This window comes from Sebastes umbrosus, chromosome 14, assembly GCF_015220745.1.
Source record: "Sebastes umbrosus isolate fSebUmb1 chromosome 14, fSebUmb1.pri, whole genome shotgun sequence".
NCBI lineage: Eukaryota > Metazoa > Chordata > Actinopteri > Perciformes > Sebastidae > Sebastes > Sebastes umbrosus.
The window spans coordinates 25,620,572-25,637,965 of record NC_051282.1 but is presented as its reverse complement, the minus strand read 5'-3'; the positions used below and the strand labels follow the sequence as shown (position 1 = coordinate 25,637,965).

At 40.5% G+C, this 17,394-nt stretch overlaps 2 protein-coding genes across 3 annotated transcripts; one reads left to right on the top strand and one right to left on the bottom strand.

Annotated features, from left to right (window-relative positions):
* Positions 1-901: 901 nt before the first annotated feature.
* Positions 902-5,204, bottom strand: LOC119501651 (protein FAM104A). Of its 2 annotated transcripts, none has more exons than XM_037792144.1 (3): positions 4,620-5,204; positions 3,721-3,838; positions 902-2,740 (listed from the first exon to the last, which is right to left on the bottom strand). In XM_037792144.1, exons 1-3 carry the CDS (start codon positions 4,634-4,636, stop codon positions 2,573-2,575), a joined length of 303 nt encoding a protein of 100 aa, XP_037648072.1. In that variant the 5' UTR covers positions 4,637-5,204; the 3' UTR covers positions 902-2,572. The 2 variants fall into 2 exon arrangements, with proteins under 2 accessions (XP_037648072.1, XP_037648073.1); XM_037792145.1 differs by lacking the exon at positions 4,620-5,204 and adding an exon at positions 3,997-4,335.
* Positions 5,205-7,242: 2,038 nt separating this feature from the next.
* hid1a (HID1 domain containing a) lies at positions 7,243-17,394 on the top strand. Its single transcript, XM_037791631.1, is given in 23 exon segments — positions 7,243-7,264; positions 7,340-7,395; positions 8,052-8,087; positions 8,089-8,202; positions 9,571-9,741; positions 9,836-9,838; positions 11,038-11,116; positions 11,119-11,150; positions 11,895-12,001; positions 12,099-12,215; positions 12,688-12,895; positions 12,989-13,045; positions 13,133-13,273; positions 13,578-13,668; positions 13,752-13,903; positions 14,003-14,081; positions 14,200-14,364; positions 14,503-14,730; positions 15,878-16,029; positions 16,107-16,193; positions 16,273-16,364; positions 16,468-16,626; positions 16,710-17,394. Coding segments are annotated over 23 exon segments (2,412 nt in total). The 3' UTR covers positions 16,774-17,394.

Here is a 17,394-nt window from a genome sequence, read left to right as displayed (position 1 = left end):
CTAAGGACAGGCAGGTCAAAAAACACAAGATGTTCAACCAGGAGATCGGTGTTCGTGTCCCGTGTGACACTTAAAGTAACGGTGACCAATTTTTTCATGTCAGTCTTTATTCACGTGACTCATTTAGTATCGTCAGCGCCATGAGTCACTAGTCAGTGAAGTTAACATCAATTATGACCATTTCCTAACCTTAACAAAGGGGTTTTGTTAGTTCCTGTAAAAACAGAAGTTTATTTTGAAAGGACACTATGCATGTAACAAGCGTATATTGATACACCACCCCTGGTCTAGGGCTGTGTATTGGCAAGAATCTGGCGATACAATACATGAACCAGGGGTTACGATTCAACATATAGAGATTGACCAAGCGGCGTTATTGAGAGTCTGGAGTGAGAATGTGTTGATCTGCAACCATGATGGCGCCAAATCCTGCACGCTGTACCTTTAAAGAAAAGAATTGTACAAAAAAAAGCCTTTGTTCAAAAACATTAATTTTTATTTTTTAAATGCAGGGGTATTTACAAGAAAAAAAAAAGTCAATGGCAGGGCTAATGTCATGTACAATACTAAATACAAAAAATATATCATTGAAAAAAATAAACCACATCTTCAAAATGCTTCATTTCTGACGCACCAGTCTCAGAAAAATAAAAGTAAAACAGCTGAGCTTCCTCCTGGGATGAGTCAATGACACCAATCCCGCTTTAAGAAAAAGGAGAGACGCACAGCCTTATGGTCAGTGCTTGTACCTGGATGTTCAGTGCACAGGGACACACACACACATACAGCAACCATCGAATGGTAGTGCACAGGCAGAAAGGCTCGTCTGCAATCAAAAACAGCATTTTAGTGGCTTCAGTAATATATTGCAAACTAAGCCTGAGGGAATGTCTTTTTGTTCCTAAAGGCTGTACTGTATCCCCCCCCTCCGGACAGAAAGAACTACGTTTTCCTACATGCTCAAACGCCACATCAAACAGCACTCCATACAGTCAAAAAAAGTCTAAAGCAAAGTTGTAGGGTTCATGGGTGTAATCATCGTTTTCCGTTTTCACTTTGTGGTCATGGAGAAAACTAAGCTGGTAATGTTGTGATCACTACATTTTTCCATGATCACAAGAAAACAAAATAACCTTAAATCTTCAATCTATCTGACCTGATCTCATAATAATCTTCTAAATAGTCAGCTTTGTTATCATGATCAATTTTTACATAAATCAATCAGTATTCTCATGATTATTAGAAAAGACATGCCAGATGTTGTAATCATCTATAATCCATACACGTAGCGCAATCTCTACCCGAAATTGCTTTGTATCCAAGGTCATTATGTCGTTACGTAACTGCTGACAACCACAGGTGCGCCATTTCATAGTGATATTATATGGACTCTCTCTTTGGTTGTAGTTGCATCAGTTTAGAATAATAAAAAGGTGTTAAATTCTGATGTCAAATATGAGCAGTGACATTTGATTATAGATGATTATTCCCATGTTGTAGCTGTCGTCTACAGTGTTATTATTTAATGGTCATGAGAAGACGGGATGGGTTATGTCGAGATCAATTATTCTAGTCCATGATCAGGAGAAAAAAAAACAACACCTGTGCAAACCACTGCCAAGACTGCACAATATTTTAATAATCAACTATACAATTTGAATCTGCATCAGGAACCATAAACGTACTGTACTAATCGTTCAATATGGGATAAAAGCGCCATATTTTTTTACCCCATTCAGTGCAGAAAATTAGCAAACGTGTTCAAAATTCCCCATTTTGCAGAGTTGTGAAGTCGTTTAAAAATTGCAAACTGTGCTAAAACCAATCGTTTATTCCATGGCCTGACACTCCACTAAATTTAACTGAAATCTAAATGCTCTATAAACTAACAAAATAAGGAGAGAAAACCTAACCTCCTTGGCCAAGTTGACACCCATGGCTTCTACAGGTCCCTGTAAAGCGGTCCCCGTCTGAATATGAAAGCAAATGAGCAGTCCGAGACAAGTGCAAATCCTCCCTGAGACTGGTCCGTGTACTTACACAGACATCAGATTCAGCATTATACAACCCAAGTTCCCTACGAGGAGACTAAACGAGTCACACTGACCGGCCTAAAATTGTGTTTGGTGCCATTTCTGCAGCTCCAGTAGCACTGTTTTCATACAACATTTAAGACAAAAACACAGGGATTCACCATCATCACTCAGTCACAATAAGGCTCCGAGAGCAGCATGTAAACCAGACTGGTCAGAAATCAAGCGGATCACAAAAAGAAAATGTTTTAAGTTGATCACACAGTTATTATTGCTAAAATGATTATCACGTTTGATTTATTTGAATGATGGACCCCCTCCAGATACCTGACCAGGAGCTGGTCTCCATCCCACAGATATGTAGAGCTGCGAGACACCGCAGTAACTGGAGATGGATGGGAAGAGCTGAGTGAAGTGGAATCAGCATGTGGTGCCTCAGGGACTCTCCGTCCTCTGGTGGCTGACAGAGGGAGACATCATGGTCGTCATGTGTCTCTGAGCTGACATCGGCTCTGCAGGCTCTGGAAGTGGGCGTTGCTTCAGGATGCGGTTGATCCTGGCAGGTAGGACACCAAGCTCACACGGCCGGCCAGTTCTGAGGGAGTCACCGAAGCTGAAGGGCTGCAGGGGCCCACAGCGCACTGACTGCTACAGCTGCCAGCCGCATGTTCAGGACTGCTGATGCTGCTGCTGCTCTCGCTGGATGACTGAATGCAGATGTCATCAACATTAGCAGTGTGCTAGCTGGATATGAACGTCAACATCCGTTGGTTGTTTTGTCTAGATAAATAAAGCATCACAACTGAAATGCTTTGGGGTGATACATGCCAAAACTAGGACATCAGAAAGGCCTCATTAGCCATGACGCATCAGCGTCTATGCCTATGCGTTCTGTGAGGGCACCTCTAACGCACGCCAGGCTTACATAGTACTGCGGTGGATTGTGCGTAGCATGCAATTTCTTTTTTGATTTGGACATGCGTTTTTTAAATCCTTTGTCATACGGTCTTTGATAAGTTTGGCCAAACACAACTCTATGGCTGGATGAAAGAATTGGATGAATTGAAGAGGAGCTTCTGTATCTGAATGAATAAGGTTGTTTTGTTTTCAGGAGGTGCGCGTCTCTGCGTCTCTCTGCGAGCTCCGCAAACTATCTCTGCGCTCTCTGCGAGCTCCGCAAACTATCTCTGCGGCACTGCACAAGCTTTACTGCATTTATAAATTCTGAAATGAAAATATCGTCTCATATCGATCGCATGCCCCTGAATTGAATCAAAAATAGTATTGTGGGAGACTTTATAATATCAGCAAATATTGTATTGTTGTCCAAAGCATCGATATAATACCGTATTGCGATGAAAGTAGTGATTTACAACCCTAGTCTTTACCCGATCAGACAGTGGAAAAGCAGTTAAAACAGATGGGGTAATATTAAGGTACAATTTTTAATCCTATTGTTCCCCATTTGACACCTGAGATCTAATAATTCTCATAACTACGCATTTCTTTTGTGAGCTCATTGTGATCACCAACTAATAAAGGTGACAATTCATCTTTTTTTTCTTTTCAAGTGTCAACATCTACCAAAAACTACTGCTACTGAAAGGTTAGTGAAGGACAACTGTTTTGCCCAGCATCTTTACAGTTTCATCATTGCAATTTTATTTCCCTTGACAGCTGTTTGTACCTCAGAGTCCCAGGCATCCCGGCCTGGCTCAGGGGAGAGAGGATGAGCTCTGCTCTGCCGTTTGGCTTGAGGCACCAGGTGGCCATTCTCCTCATCACCACAGCTGCGCTGCCGTTTCCTGTTTGGGAACATACATACAGTCAGGGTCTGAAATTAACCTTTTTCCTCACCTGCCACTGTAGCAGGTCACTGAACATTTCTGCAAGTAGTTAACACAATACTACAACATATGTTTCATCATTCAGCGTTACATAATGTCCTGTAGGCCTCACTCACCTGTTTTCAGTCAACATATGATGACACTAAATCAATCTCAGATGAGTTTCTTGTATGTTGTTGTTACCAGACCGACCAGATTGAGCTAGTTTCCTGTCAGTCGATGGCCTAACATTTACCCTGTTATGTGGCAGGTGCTAAATTCATTCCCTGCATACAGCATATATGCCATCACACATATATATATCGTTGCTGTAACCAATGCAAATCCTATGATTTGTTACACACCCCTGTGATCAACATGTTTTAAATGGCTGCTGCAAGTAGTTAACACAGTACTATGTAAAGGATATATTGAAAGGATAGGATAGCCCCTTGAGATGTAGCATTAAAAAACAGCATTACATAACAAACATACACTGCAAATACACAGATACACACAGCCTGCTCACCATCTCCCACCCAGACCCCCAGCCCCTCTGCTGTTATACAAGACAAATGTTTATACAATGACCATATTTAAATCAATTATATCAGCAATAAAGAACAATTGTCTTCAGTTTATATGTAGCACAAATAAACTGAGGATCATAAATCACACACAAATTAAGCAACATACTACATATGTTACGAGCTATATCTCATCATCCAGCGTTACATAATGTCCTGTAGGCCTCACTCACCTGTTTTCAGTCAACATATGATGACACTGAATCAATCTCGGATGAGTTTCCTTTGTGTTTTGTTACCAGACCGACCAGATGGAGCTAGTTTCCTGTGTCAGTCGATGATGGCCTACAGTGTCTCTCACTACCTGAGTTAGTGAGCTAACGAACCTCGCCTAGCTTGCTGATTATGTTGAATATTCATGTGATACTATTAGACATTTTGGCTGACAGTAAAACCTAATATAACTAACTACACAGACACTTAACAACTTAACGTAACTGTCTGTTAATTAGCATAAAGACTCGGGTGAACTAGGCTAGTTAAAAACAGCCAGTCACTAATGCTAGCTTACAAGCTAACGTCCCTGCTAACCAGCTAAACCTTCTTAGTTAGCTCTTAATAAACTATCAGACCACCTCAAAACACTGCAGATAAATAGCATAGTTTCCTTTGATAACTATTCAACAATCTCTACCAGAGTCCGAGTGAAAGTACAGCTGTTTTAGTTCAACCTAGTAACAGTGAGAGCCATAAAGCTAAACAACCACAGCCAACCGCGACAGTTGTGTTTACATGCTACTGCGCATGCGCGAAGACTAGAGATGGTGCTTTTACGTGCTGTCGGAAAAAAATATTATTATGTTAAGCTAGTTTGAGAATCAAGAGTAGAGTTTTCTGTTGTGATGTGAGAGATGTAAAGTGTAGAGAGAGCGGGATAGGCACGATGATGATTCGTATCGTATCGTAAATTCGTGAGCCTGGTTTGATAGCTCAGGGTTTATGCCCTTTTCTATCCATAGAGGAAGGAGGAGGAGAGAGGACATGGAGGAGGAGCCCAGTTCAGGAGTTTTTCTTTTTATATATATATATATATATATATATATTATACATATATATTTTTCCTTTTTTTTCTTGTTTTTTAATTTTTATATATGTATATAATATATATATTTTTCTTTTTTTCTATTTTTTTTCTTTTTATATATATATATATATATTTTTTTTTTCTTTTTATATATATATATATATACATATATATTTTTTCTTTTTTTCTATTTTTTTTATTTTTATATATATATATATATATATATTTTCTTTTTATATATATATATACATATATATTTTCCTTTTTTCTTCCTTTTTTCTGTTTTCTTCCTTTCGTCATAACACAAATAAAATAAAATGAAATATGGAATAAAACAAATGGAGATAAAAAATAAATTAAAGAAAGAAAAAAAGAAAGGAGGAAAAATAAATAAATAAGTAAATAACAAATAAATAAATAAATAAATAAATAAATAAAAAAGCCAACATAACGGGGCAAGATCAAGATCATGTGAATGTGTGTGTGTGCTTGAGAGGGGTGGGGGTGGCGGCTGTCAGTCAGGGTGCAATCAAATTAAGGCACGATTAAAAAGAATAAAATAAAATAAAGTAAAATAAATATAATAGGTAGGTTAAAAAACTCCTCCAGTTGAGTTTTTATTTTTATTTTTTTTTCTTGTTTTTATTTATTTTTTCTATATAAACATATATTTTTCCTTTTTTTTCCTTTTTTTTTCTTTTTCTCCTGTTTTCATCATAACAAAATAAATAAAATGAAATATGGATAAATCAAAATGGAGAGAAAAATAATTAAGAAAGAAAAATAAATGAAAAAAATAAATAAACAAATAACAAATAAACAAATGAATAATAATTAAAAAAGAAAGAAAGAAAACTTTAAAAAAAGCCAGCATAACTGGGCAAGATCAACATCATGTGACTGTGTACAGTGTGTGCGCTTGAGAGGGGTGGGGGGTGGCTGGCTGTCAGTCAGGGTGCAAATCAAATTAAGGCAAGATTAAAAAGAATAAGATGAAATAAAGTAAAATAAATATAAATAGGTAGATAGATAGAAGTAAAAGAATGATAGCTAAAAGGATGGTGTTTAATAGGGGTGATGGATTAAACGATGAGTGGTTGTATGTGGTGTGTGGACTGTGATGACTGTATTGAAGTGATGAACACCATTACATTTTTATAGGATACACGTATTCAATATGGTTAAGACGATTCCGGAAAGAAAGTAGGGGTTTCCGAGCTGCACATAAAGGCAGCATGTAATAACAGTAGCGCACATTTTGCAGTGCAGAATGTGCAGCACAACAAAACTGCTATTTAAATTGATTGATTAATTGAAGTTAGTAATGCATGTTGAATTTATTCATTTGTTTGTGCTTTAAAAATGTTATTGGTCTTAATCAGACAGAGCAAATATTTGACTGACATAATGTTAATTTCCCCCAAAAGATGTCGCTGTTTACAACACAATGGTTTTATTCAACACATTGTAGCTGAATGTTTATTATGCTTTCAGGTTGAAAATAAGACCGAGCTGTATCTTCAATAAAAACAGATCTACAATGTTACAGAAGGCAAGTTGCAGCTCATTTCCCCATAAAACCAGTGGCTATTTTATATTAAATATGGAGCAATTTGCAGCTTAAGGAATATTAGAAAAATGATAGTTTTGTAATTAACAGTGCTGGGAAAATAAATCTGACAATGGTTGACATCTTCACAACCCGGAAGTTACACCTATAGTGCAGCAGGTCCAGCCAGCCAATGGAGTAAAAAAAAAAAACGCCTCCGCCAATGACTCAAGCGAAGACGGAGGGTGAGATTACCATGGATCCTCAGCAGCAGCAGCGCTCCTGTTAGTATTATAAAGGGAAATAACCACAATGGGCAGCACGACTCAAACTGAACTTCAGGAAAGCAGTGATTCAGCTGACAACCAAAACACAGGTACTATAGATAATATAGCGCCTCCAGTGCAGTTGAATAAAGGATTAATGGAGAGAGATATAGTGCGTCGATGAGCATCACCGAGGAGATGAAGATAACGCGTTATGATGCTGGTGGCAAAAAAAACAGTCTCATGTTGCATGCTTTTCAAACTCACATTCATTTATTCTGCATGATCGAAATGTTTATAAGGTCTGTGTGGAAAAGACTGCATGCAATCATACTCCAAAATATGTCGCATTGTTAAGGATAAAGGATAAATGGTGGTCGATTATTCAATGTAGATGAACCATAAAGCTTTATTCAGGCTGTTTACGTGATGATAATAAACGATGGCGTAGCTAAATCCAAACTGATGACGTAGGTCTGCAATGACCATGATTGCAGATGCGGCAGGTGGACTGTGCTGAGAGCCAGATCATGTTTCCACACTGCTGCTAGAACAGAGGTTGTGTTTACATTGCCATTATATGTAGGCCCTGGATGAGCAATACAATGAAGACCATACAACCCATGTTATATGCATTATGATGAAAAGGGGCAAAAGTCATATTCTAATGCACTGCAAGATCAATCAGACCATATTCCAGTGATATAAAATGCTCCATTTGGCTCAGATTTGTGGGAATTGAAATAGTAAACATATTTTTCTACAGCCGGTGGAAGCCACAGACGATGCCTTCTGGGACCAGTTTCTGGGCAGACACCACCACCACGGTCCAGGATGTTTTTGCTCTGGTGCCAGCTGCAGAGATAAGAGCTGTTCGAGAGGAATCTCCCTCCAATCTAGCAACCCTCTGCTATAAGGTACACTGATACACTGTCTTGTTTATGAGTTGAGATTGCACAGGGAGGCTAACATCATGGAATAATGTTGTTTTGTTAGAGAATGTCTGTCAGCAGGGCATGCCTCAATGCTCTCAGATGTGGGAATATGTGAGTCAACTCCCCTTCCTTTTCTTTTTTCGCTTCCTGTCTCCTGGTGCCAGCTTCCGTTTGAAGCCGCCTATCAGAAACAAAACAGACATTACGATCTAATTAAATAAAGAGGAGGAGAAGAGAGCCCTTGAAGCGGAGCTGATTCAAAGCGGTTTGTTGCCTATTTTAAACACAGGCCACAACATGCTGTTGGTTATATTTAGATAATGAATCATTTTCAAAAGTAAGTCTTTGTTAAAGGCCCAAACCAAACAAACACATGTCCCCATATTATGTTGATATCATGTGTACGTCCCCATTTGTACATGATATACACAGACTTTAAAGAGGACCTTTTATGCTCATTTTCAGATGCACACTTGTATTTTGGGTTTCTACTAGAACATGTTTACATGCTTAAATGTCGAAAAAACGCTTTACTTTTCTCATACCGGCTGTGCTGCAGCACCTCTTTTCACCCTCTGTCTGAAACGCTCTGTTTGAGCCCCTCCCCATCCGAAAAGCCCCAGTCTGCTCTGATTGGTCTTCAGGACTCCGCTCCAGCTCCGCTCTAACTTGCTTTGTTTGAGGGTCGTGCCAAACTAGCCGCTAGGCAGGTATTATGCAAATGTGTTACTTTGGTGACATCATCACGTTACGGATGAAAAGGCGGGACTTCAAGCAAGACGTTTCGGGCAGTTCAGGAGCAGTGTTTCTGTGGGGGAGAGTAACTCCCTTTGCTGTGGACTTGGGCTTTGTAACTTTGCAGACCTTTTACATGCACTAAATACTATATAACACACTAAAGGAAATGGAAAAAAGCACAATAGGTCCCCTTTAATGAACATTTATGAGATGCTGCAGTTTGTTGGTATTTTTTCTCTCCACAAACAAAATCATTAGTGGCCACTTGATGGTAGTAAAAGAGTATTATATTATAATGGAAGCTCACTGTAAAGGTTCTTCTCAGCCTCATCAAATAATTAGTATTTATACATTATTTACCATTATTTTTAATGGAACAACAAATCCAAGACACTAAGGTGTTTGTTATGGTTCTGTGCATGTTGACTGGATCATCATTAACCGACTCAGAACCAACAGTAAAACAATAGGCACCAATGCTGTAGCAAATTTACGAAAATACAAAAATAGTTTTTAAAAAAACTATATGAAGCTCTTTCTGTGTGAATTACAGAGTGTCTGGGTCATCAGATGTATCCACACCATTCATACTCACTCTCACTGTCTCCTCAGGCCGTGGAGAAGCTGGTGCAGGGCGCCGAGTCCGGTTGCCCCTCAGAGAGGGAGAAGCAGGTGATCCTGAACTGCACTCGCATCCTGAGCCGTATCCTTCCCTACATCTTCGAGGACCAGGACTGGAGAGGATTCTTCTGGTCAACGGTGCCCGGTGCTGGGCGGGCCGGGGTGAGTGAGTGGGCACAGGAAAATGAAAACCTCCCTTGCAAAAAGCATAAAAAAGACAGGTCTTTAAATAACTCTTAATAACACTTTTTATGAGACAGTGTCGATCATTTGCATAATCTTACTTTGAACACAACATGTTGTTTGTTATTAAAAATAATGATCGACCAGTTACATAAAATACAGAGTTCCCATCAGATGCTTACTCACTCCAGTGACACAATACAACGAAAGCATTCTGGTTCTTTTTCACGTGCGTGCATCCTTCAGTTGATGAGCTGAATTGGTTTCCTCATTCCACTTGTAAGGAGGTGTATTTGACTTTTTCCTTGTAGAGCAGGAAATATCAGCTCAAATGACCCATTTGTTCCAAGCCATGACAACTATTTCCATTTCACCATTTACTGTAAACCCTTTCTTTCAATGAATGCTAAAGAATAGTGTTCATCAAGTGGATCTATAGGCCATATAGACTGTATATAAGAAGGGGACATACTCACCGTGACGTCACCCATTGGTTTGTGGACTGCCGTTTGAAGCATTGATTGGCATTTTGGCCGTTGCCATCTTGGATTTTTGGCCATCACCATCTTGTTTTTTTTTATAAATGAATAAGACATTTTAGGCGACCAAAAGTGTTATAATTAACTTTCATTAACTGAAAACACACTGTGAAAGGGTTAAAGTTGTAAGCAGAAAACACGAACAACTCTCAGACCGGACAACGCCGTGGTAGCGACCTGTCAATAACAAGGTAGCCACGCCCTAAAGCATACCCCAACTTAATCGAGTCCAAGTCAAGTCCATGTCCAAAGGCAGTCGAGACCAAGTCAAGACCGAGTCCAAGGCAAATCGAGTCCTGTTCAAGACCATAATAGGCAGTTGTGTCTTTCCGATGCTAATATAGTGATTAATGAGTTAGGTGGACAGAAATAATCTATATACAATATTGATCTATCTTCTAACAACAAACAGGAGTCCAACAAGGCATGAGTCAAAGACGAGTGCAAGTACAGACTCGAGGACTACAGCCCTGCCATAATTTACTAAATGAACATCATGCTGTGTTGAAGAAGACTTAAAACTAGCGACTGGGACCATAAACTCATGTTTACAATGTTTACCGAGGTAATAATCAAGTGAGAAGTAGGCTCACTATACAATCTGACTTCTTTTTGCAACCAGAGGAGTCGCCCCCTGCTGGCTGTTATGAAAAGTTCCCCATTGGCTTCACTTTTTCGGACCGGAGGTTGCCCACTTGATCTTAGTCTCATCTATATGTTCATCCTTTCCAGACAGAATGAGCTGGACGATGACGACGGAGCTCGACCTCTGGCAGAGTCGCTGCTCCTGGCTATCGCCGACCTCCTCTTCTGCCCGACTTCACCGTGCACAGCCACAGGAGAGGCCCCGTGAGTACCCAGCGCCCTGGCACTATGTCACTAAGTATGTTATCCGATCAGCAGCAAAATAAATCATTGCTGACACATTACGAGGAAAGCGGTTAACATGATTTATTATTTTTTTGAGCACTGTTTTCCTTCTTCCTGGTCTAACGTTGACCTACTAACCTGTCACTCTAGTTTCTCCGAAGAGTCAAAGAAGTCATGATTGATGAAACGTTGTCAGTCTCACCAGGAAGAATTCCTCGCCGCTCGTGATGCGCAAGAGAGGAATGTTGTGAATGCTCTAATTGTATTATACAATGCTCATTATTGCACCATCGGTTCTACATTTCCTCCTTAAACCACAACATGGGCAATACACTCAGATACAGTTCCTCTAAAGGAAGTTAAGAAAAAGGAATGTCCTCAGAAAAACAACAGCATTGGTTGTTCGTTTCATAAGACAAGCTGTGTTTACTGATAGTGCCAAAGCAGGAAGTAAGGAGATCGCATCTCTTACCAACAGTCTCCATTTAACCATGATAGCAATCTTTCCACAACCTTTACTTTTAAACGTTTAGTTCCCTAACCTTAACCATACCCTAACAATAGATTATGTGCTGTAACCATGATGTTTTCCCATTCTTAACCAAGTACAACAACTACACCTCAACCATACCTTGGAGAAAGTATAGACAACGATTTGCGATAAATATTCTGAGAAATGTTAATCCTGCACTTCGAATAATTTTTTTTTTGTGACCACTCCAGGACTCGGTAGAGAACATGCAGTCTATAGACAGCTGTGAATACATCTGGGAGGCAGGGGTGGGTTTTGCGCAGTCTCCCCCTCTCAACTACATCCATGACCTGAATAGGTGAGTCAGCCGGCTGTGCTTGGCAGCATCCGTGGCACTAACAGGCTTTACTCTCTCATGTTAACGTGGGTGATTCTTCTTTCCTGATCCTCTTCAGGACAGAGTTGCTGAGACTGTTACTAACCTGCTTCTCTGAGGCCATGTACCTGCCTTCCTCAACGGACAACAATGTCCTCAACCCTTGGGTGACGTTCTTCTGCTCCACAGAAAACAGGTAATGTGATGATGTGCACCCATCCAACCATCAAGTGAATTGTATCTCTTTTTTTTACATTTAAAATGCCACAAAAAGTTAAACCTTTATAAGGTAAGTTTACATTAATATGAATAAAGACTACCAGTAAGCAGAATTTAGCAAAGGCAGAGAATGCAAGAAACAAAAAAAACACTTCACTTACACTTCATCGACGTAAATTACTGCCCAGTGTGTCTGAAGAGATACATACTACTGTTTATTCACACAAAAGTGTGTTGAACGATAGTACATGTTGGATATGTAGTGTATAGTATCACGTCGGCCACCGTAGTTCTCTTACACGCAAACGGAAGGAATTTCAGTTGGTTGAAATCTGCAACCTCACTGCTAGATGCCGCCAGATCCTAAACACTGCACCTTTAAAAACAACTTTTTGCATGGATATACTGTATATTGCTCAGGATTCTCATCTTTACATCTCTTTCCGTAGACATGCTCTGCCTCTGTTCACCTCTCTGCTGAACGTGGTGTGCGCCTATGATCCAGTGGGCTACGGCATCCCGTACAACCACCTGCTCTTCTCCGACTACCGGGAGCAGCTGGTGGAGCAGGCCGTGCAGATCCTCATTGTGACGCTGGAGCATGACGGAGGGGTTCCCCACCGGCCACCCTCCCCATCCAGCATGGAGGAACAAGAGGTACGACACCGAGACCGCCTCAAAGGAATGAATATGATGACTCTACGGTATGTGTTTAACGTCATCCTAATAAATCTATTTATCTTTGTGCAGTCTACAGGCCCTGAGAACCTGTTTGTGAATTATTTGTCAAGGATCCACAGAGAGGAGGTATGTCAATTATCATTACTGTAAAATACATGAAGATCTTCCCTGAAAAGATGTCCAAAAGCACGCCTTCTGTGTCTCCCTTGGCAGGACTTTGACTTTGTGCTGAAGGGCCTAGCTCGCCTGCTGACCAACCCGTTGACTCAGACGTACCTGCCTAACTCTACCAAGAAGATCCAGTTCCACCAGGAGCTGCTAGTGCTTTTCTGGAAGCTTTGTGACTTCAACAAGGTCAGAAAAAAGAAGTATAATTAGTGGGGCGGCATAGCTCCACATACTAGGGCTGTCAATCGATGAAAATAATTAATCGCGATTAATTGCAAATTATAGCACATTTTTTATCTGTTCAAAATGTACCTTAAATGTAGATTTGTCAAGTATTTAATACTCTTATCAACATGGGAGTGGGTAAATATGCTTTCTTTATGCAAATCGTATTCAAAATAGGTTTGCTATGTCGCCCCACTAAATGAAGAGTTTCTTTGATTTAGAGTTTGAGCTTTTTATTCAACAAAATCATCTTTGTGTTCAACAGAAGTTCCTGTTTTTCGTCCTGAAGAGTAGCGATGTGCTGGATATTCTGGTTCCTATACTCTTCTACCTGAATGATGCCAGGGCTGACCAGTGTGAGTCTCATCCCAGTTTCCTCGCAACAATTCCCCCAACAAGCCTCTACTATACTTTATTAACTTCTGTTTTATGGCTGCAGCCCGCGTCGGACTCATGCACATCGGCGTGTTCATTCTGCTGCTGCTGAGCGGGGAGAGAAACTTTGGCGTGCGCCTGAATAAGCCCTACACCGTCCACGTGCCTATGGACATCCCAGTGTTCACGGGGACTCACGCTGACCTGCTTATAGTGGCGAGTGTCTGCTGCATTACATCATCTGAAATGTTCTTTATATGCTGCCAAATTAAGACGCAGTCAATGCTCATTGCTGTCACCGTGTTTGTTTTGTAGGTGTTTCACAAGATTATCACCACAGGCCACCAGCGTCTCCAGCCTCTGTTCGACTGCCTGCTCACTATTGTTGTAAATGGTGAGTTGCTTTGGCGCCATCTGTCCGGCAATGCACAGATATTATTAGCAACATTTGAAAATCTCTTAACAAAGAGAAGCCACTTAAAGTCATCCTCTCAACATTTCTCCTCCTGCAGTGTCTCCCTATTTGAAGAGCCTGTCCATGGTGGCAGCCAATAAACTGCTCCACCTGCTGGAGGCCTTTTCCACCAGCTGGTTCCTGTTCTCCGTAGCCCAGAACCACCACCTTGTGTTCTTCCTCCTCGAGGCTTTCAACAATATCATCCAGTATCAGTTTGACGGTAAGAGAAAGATCACACGTGGGCTTGTATGGATTTGAAAAGCTTTTTTTTGGGTTGTTGTCAAGATGAAGGTATTAGAAGGAGCTTTGTTACACATCTGCTCATTAAGTGAATCTGTCTCTTTCTTTTAACCTCCAGGAAACTGCAACCTGGTGTACGCCATCATCCGCAAGCGTAACGTGTTCCACCAGTTGGCCAACCTGCCCTCTGACCCCGGCTCCATCCAGAAGGCTCTGCAGAGGAGGAGGAAGTCTCCGGATGTCATTTCCCGCACTAGCTCGCAGGAGACTGTATCCATGGAGGGTTCTCGCCCTGCTGTAGCGGCAGAGCCCGGTACACTGAAGACCAGTCTGGTCGCTATACCAGGTACCCACTCTGGATGCTATTTGGATGTTAAACTGACTCATTGGTCAACTTACTGCACTTTTTATATTTTATGAAATTGACTCTCATGACTGTTTGGTGGATGTCTGTCCTTTAAAGCAGGGGTGGCCAAACTTTTTTTATTTAAGGTCATATACAGAAAAATATAAGGAGTCACAGGCCAAACATTAGTAAATGTGTTGTTTCCAACCAGTTACAATGCAAGATAATCAGTGTTCTAGATCAGAAAATAAATTTTCTATCGACACAACACTACTAAACAGTTTAACTTTTGACGTTATAGTTGTTTATTAATGTGCCCATATATTACAAAAAGTATTTCTGTATCTGCTGCTCTTTAATGTCATAAATTAAATACTTTTAAACTCAAATACACTTCATCTAAGTGCCCACTTAAAATGTTATATTATGTGTAAATCTGTAGCTTTGAAACTGAGCCCGATACAACCTCCGAAAGATCGATTGCGTTAATGCGTTAAAGAAAATAGTGGCGTTAAAACAAATTGCGTTAACGCGTTATTATCGCGTTAACCTTGGACAGCCCTAGTTTCTGCTCATAGCCTAAGCACCCACTTAAAAGATTACAATGCAAGTGTAAGATGTAAATCTGTAAGTCTAATTATAAGATGTAACAAACAGAACAGACAGAATTATTAAATTATTGGTTTCTTTGTGCCAAGAAGACAGAGATAATTTCACTACATTTAGTTGACATCTAGTGTTCAAACTAAAATGTGTAATGTACATACAGTGCAATTTATTAGAAATATGCTCAAACAATATTCTAGTTTATTTTACAGCTTACATGTAAGCATACAGTTTTACTCAAACAAAATAAATTGAGTATTTGTGTGGGAATATTTTCAGCCGTGGATTTGTTGCACTAGCAGCTATTTACAGCAGCAAGAAAAGTGTAGAATTGACTCAAAATATAACTATTACTAATAATAACTATAGTGCCCATGTTCATGGTAAAGAAGGAACAAGTGGTGTGGCTCACTGGTGTGTTTTTTCCCGTGACACAGAGAAATAAGCTATATTATATCAGGTCTTGGATGGTTTTTGTTTTTTTCATCAGATTTATCCTTCAAGTAGTGATTGTTTTCCTGTGATTCGTGGTTTTCTGCAGCCATTGATAAACTGACTGAGAAGTCCCAGGTGTCAGAGGACGGCACCATGGTGTGCGTTCCAAAGATAGACCCGTCACAAACAGCCCACTCAGAGCAAAATGCCGCCGCCGGGACCAGCGACACAGAGTCCAACTCAGGCCGAGACAATGAAGTAAGTGTGTGTGGGTGTTTGTGTGAATGTGTTTGTTTGACAGCATGTTAGTAAATGTATTTCTTCACATTTATCAGGATGTTTTCTACACTGAAGCAGAGATGGAGAGAAGACGTTTGTCAAGCGCGTCTTCGACATCGTATTGGGCTCCCACGTCAGAATGGGTCAGTAACTTCTTTTTGCTCTCAGTCTCTCTAATGTTGAATGTGTAACTGATCTGGATTTAATTTTTTTTTATCTCAGGTCCTCTCCTGGAAGTGTAAGCTACCCCTGCAGACTATCATGCGACTTCTACAAGTGCTAGTTCCCCAGGTGGAAAAGATCTGCATCGACAAGTACGTAAACGCTTCTATTCCTCTTTGGAGACACTACAGATGAATAGGCTAAAAAAAAAAAACTGTCTCTCCTTAAAGTGTCCCCACATGTTTTTCACTGCAGGGGTCTGACAGATGAATCAGAGATCCTCAAGTTTCTCCAGCACGGCACATTAGTGGGCCTGCTGCCAGTCCCTCACCCCATCCTCATCAGGAAGTATCAGGCCAACGCCGGCACGGCCATGTGGTTTCGCACCTACATGTGGGGCGTCGTCTATTTGCGGTGAGTCGGCTGTAAGAGCTGAGCGTTACGCAAACAAGTCGTGTATATCCACGTTGACTAACTATCTAATTTCGTTCTTCTAGCAATGTGGACCCTCCAATTTGGTACGACACTGACGTCCGCCTTTTTGAGATCCAGAGGATGTAGACTGAAAATGAGACTCCGGGGTTCCTTCCTCCCTCCAGTATCTGCTGGTTTCCCAGTAAACCTCACTGTGTTTAACTTGCCTCCCTAATCATCATCACAATGCGTACACCCCCCGACTTGGGTAGGAGAGTCATTCAGACGAGTGAGGTAGATATGGGAGTTGATTGAATTATCAATATTGTCCATAAACAACTGTGTTTGTACGTTTCTTAAGACCTCAAGACCGTCGAATGTCTTTCCCGAAGGCTGCGGATCTTTTTCTTGGCAACATATAGACGTGAAAGAGGAAACACTGTTTGCAGTCAGACTGGTTATAGAAGATGTGGTGCTTTCCCACAGGGCAACATATCTTGGACGGCACAATATTGGTGTTCCACATTATTTGTCGTACTTGCCATGCTTTAAAGTGCACTCTTTACGAGTTGTTGATATGGTTGTAGTTTATGTGACGATGTAACTCTGCAGGATTTTGGAGACAATTATACAGATTGTATGTTTTTATGTATAACGGACCAGGTTTTAAGTTTGGGTCTGGATGGCTATATGCTTACAATGCTCGATGTTGAAAATTGTATTTTACGTAAATTATCCTGAAAATATATATTGATATGCATCTGTGAA

What these genes read in the sequence shown, in the direction of transcription:
- LOC119501651 (XM_037792144.1), bottom strand. An exon ending in GGGATGCCTGGGACTCTGAG is followed by an intron (nt 2,741 to 3,720) that starts GTACAAACAGCT and finishes ATCTGCATTCAG; the next exon opens with TCATCCAGCGAGAGCAGCAG.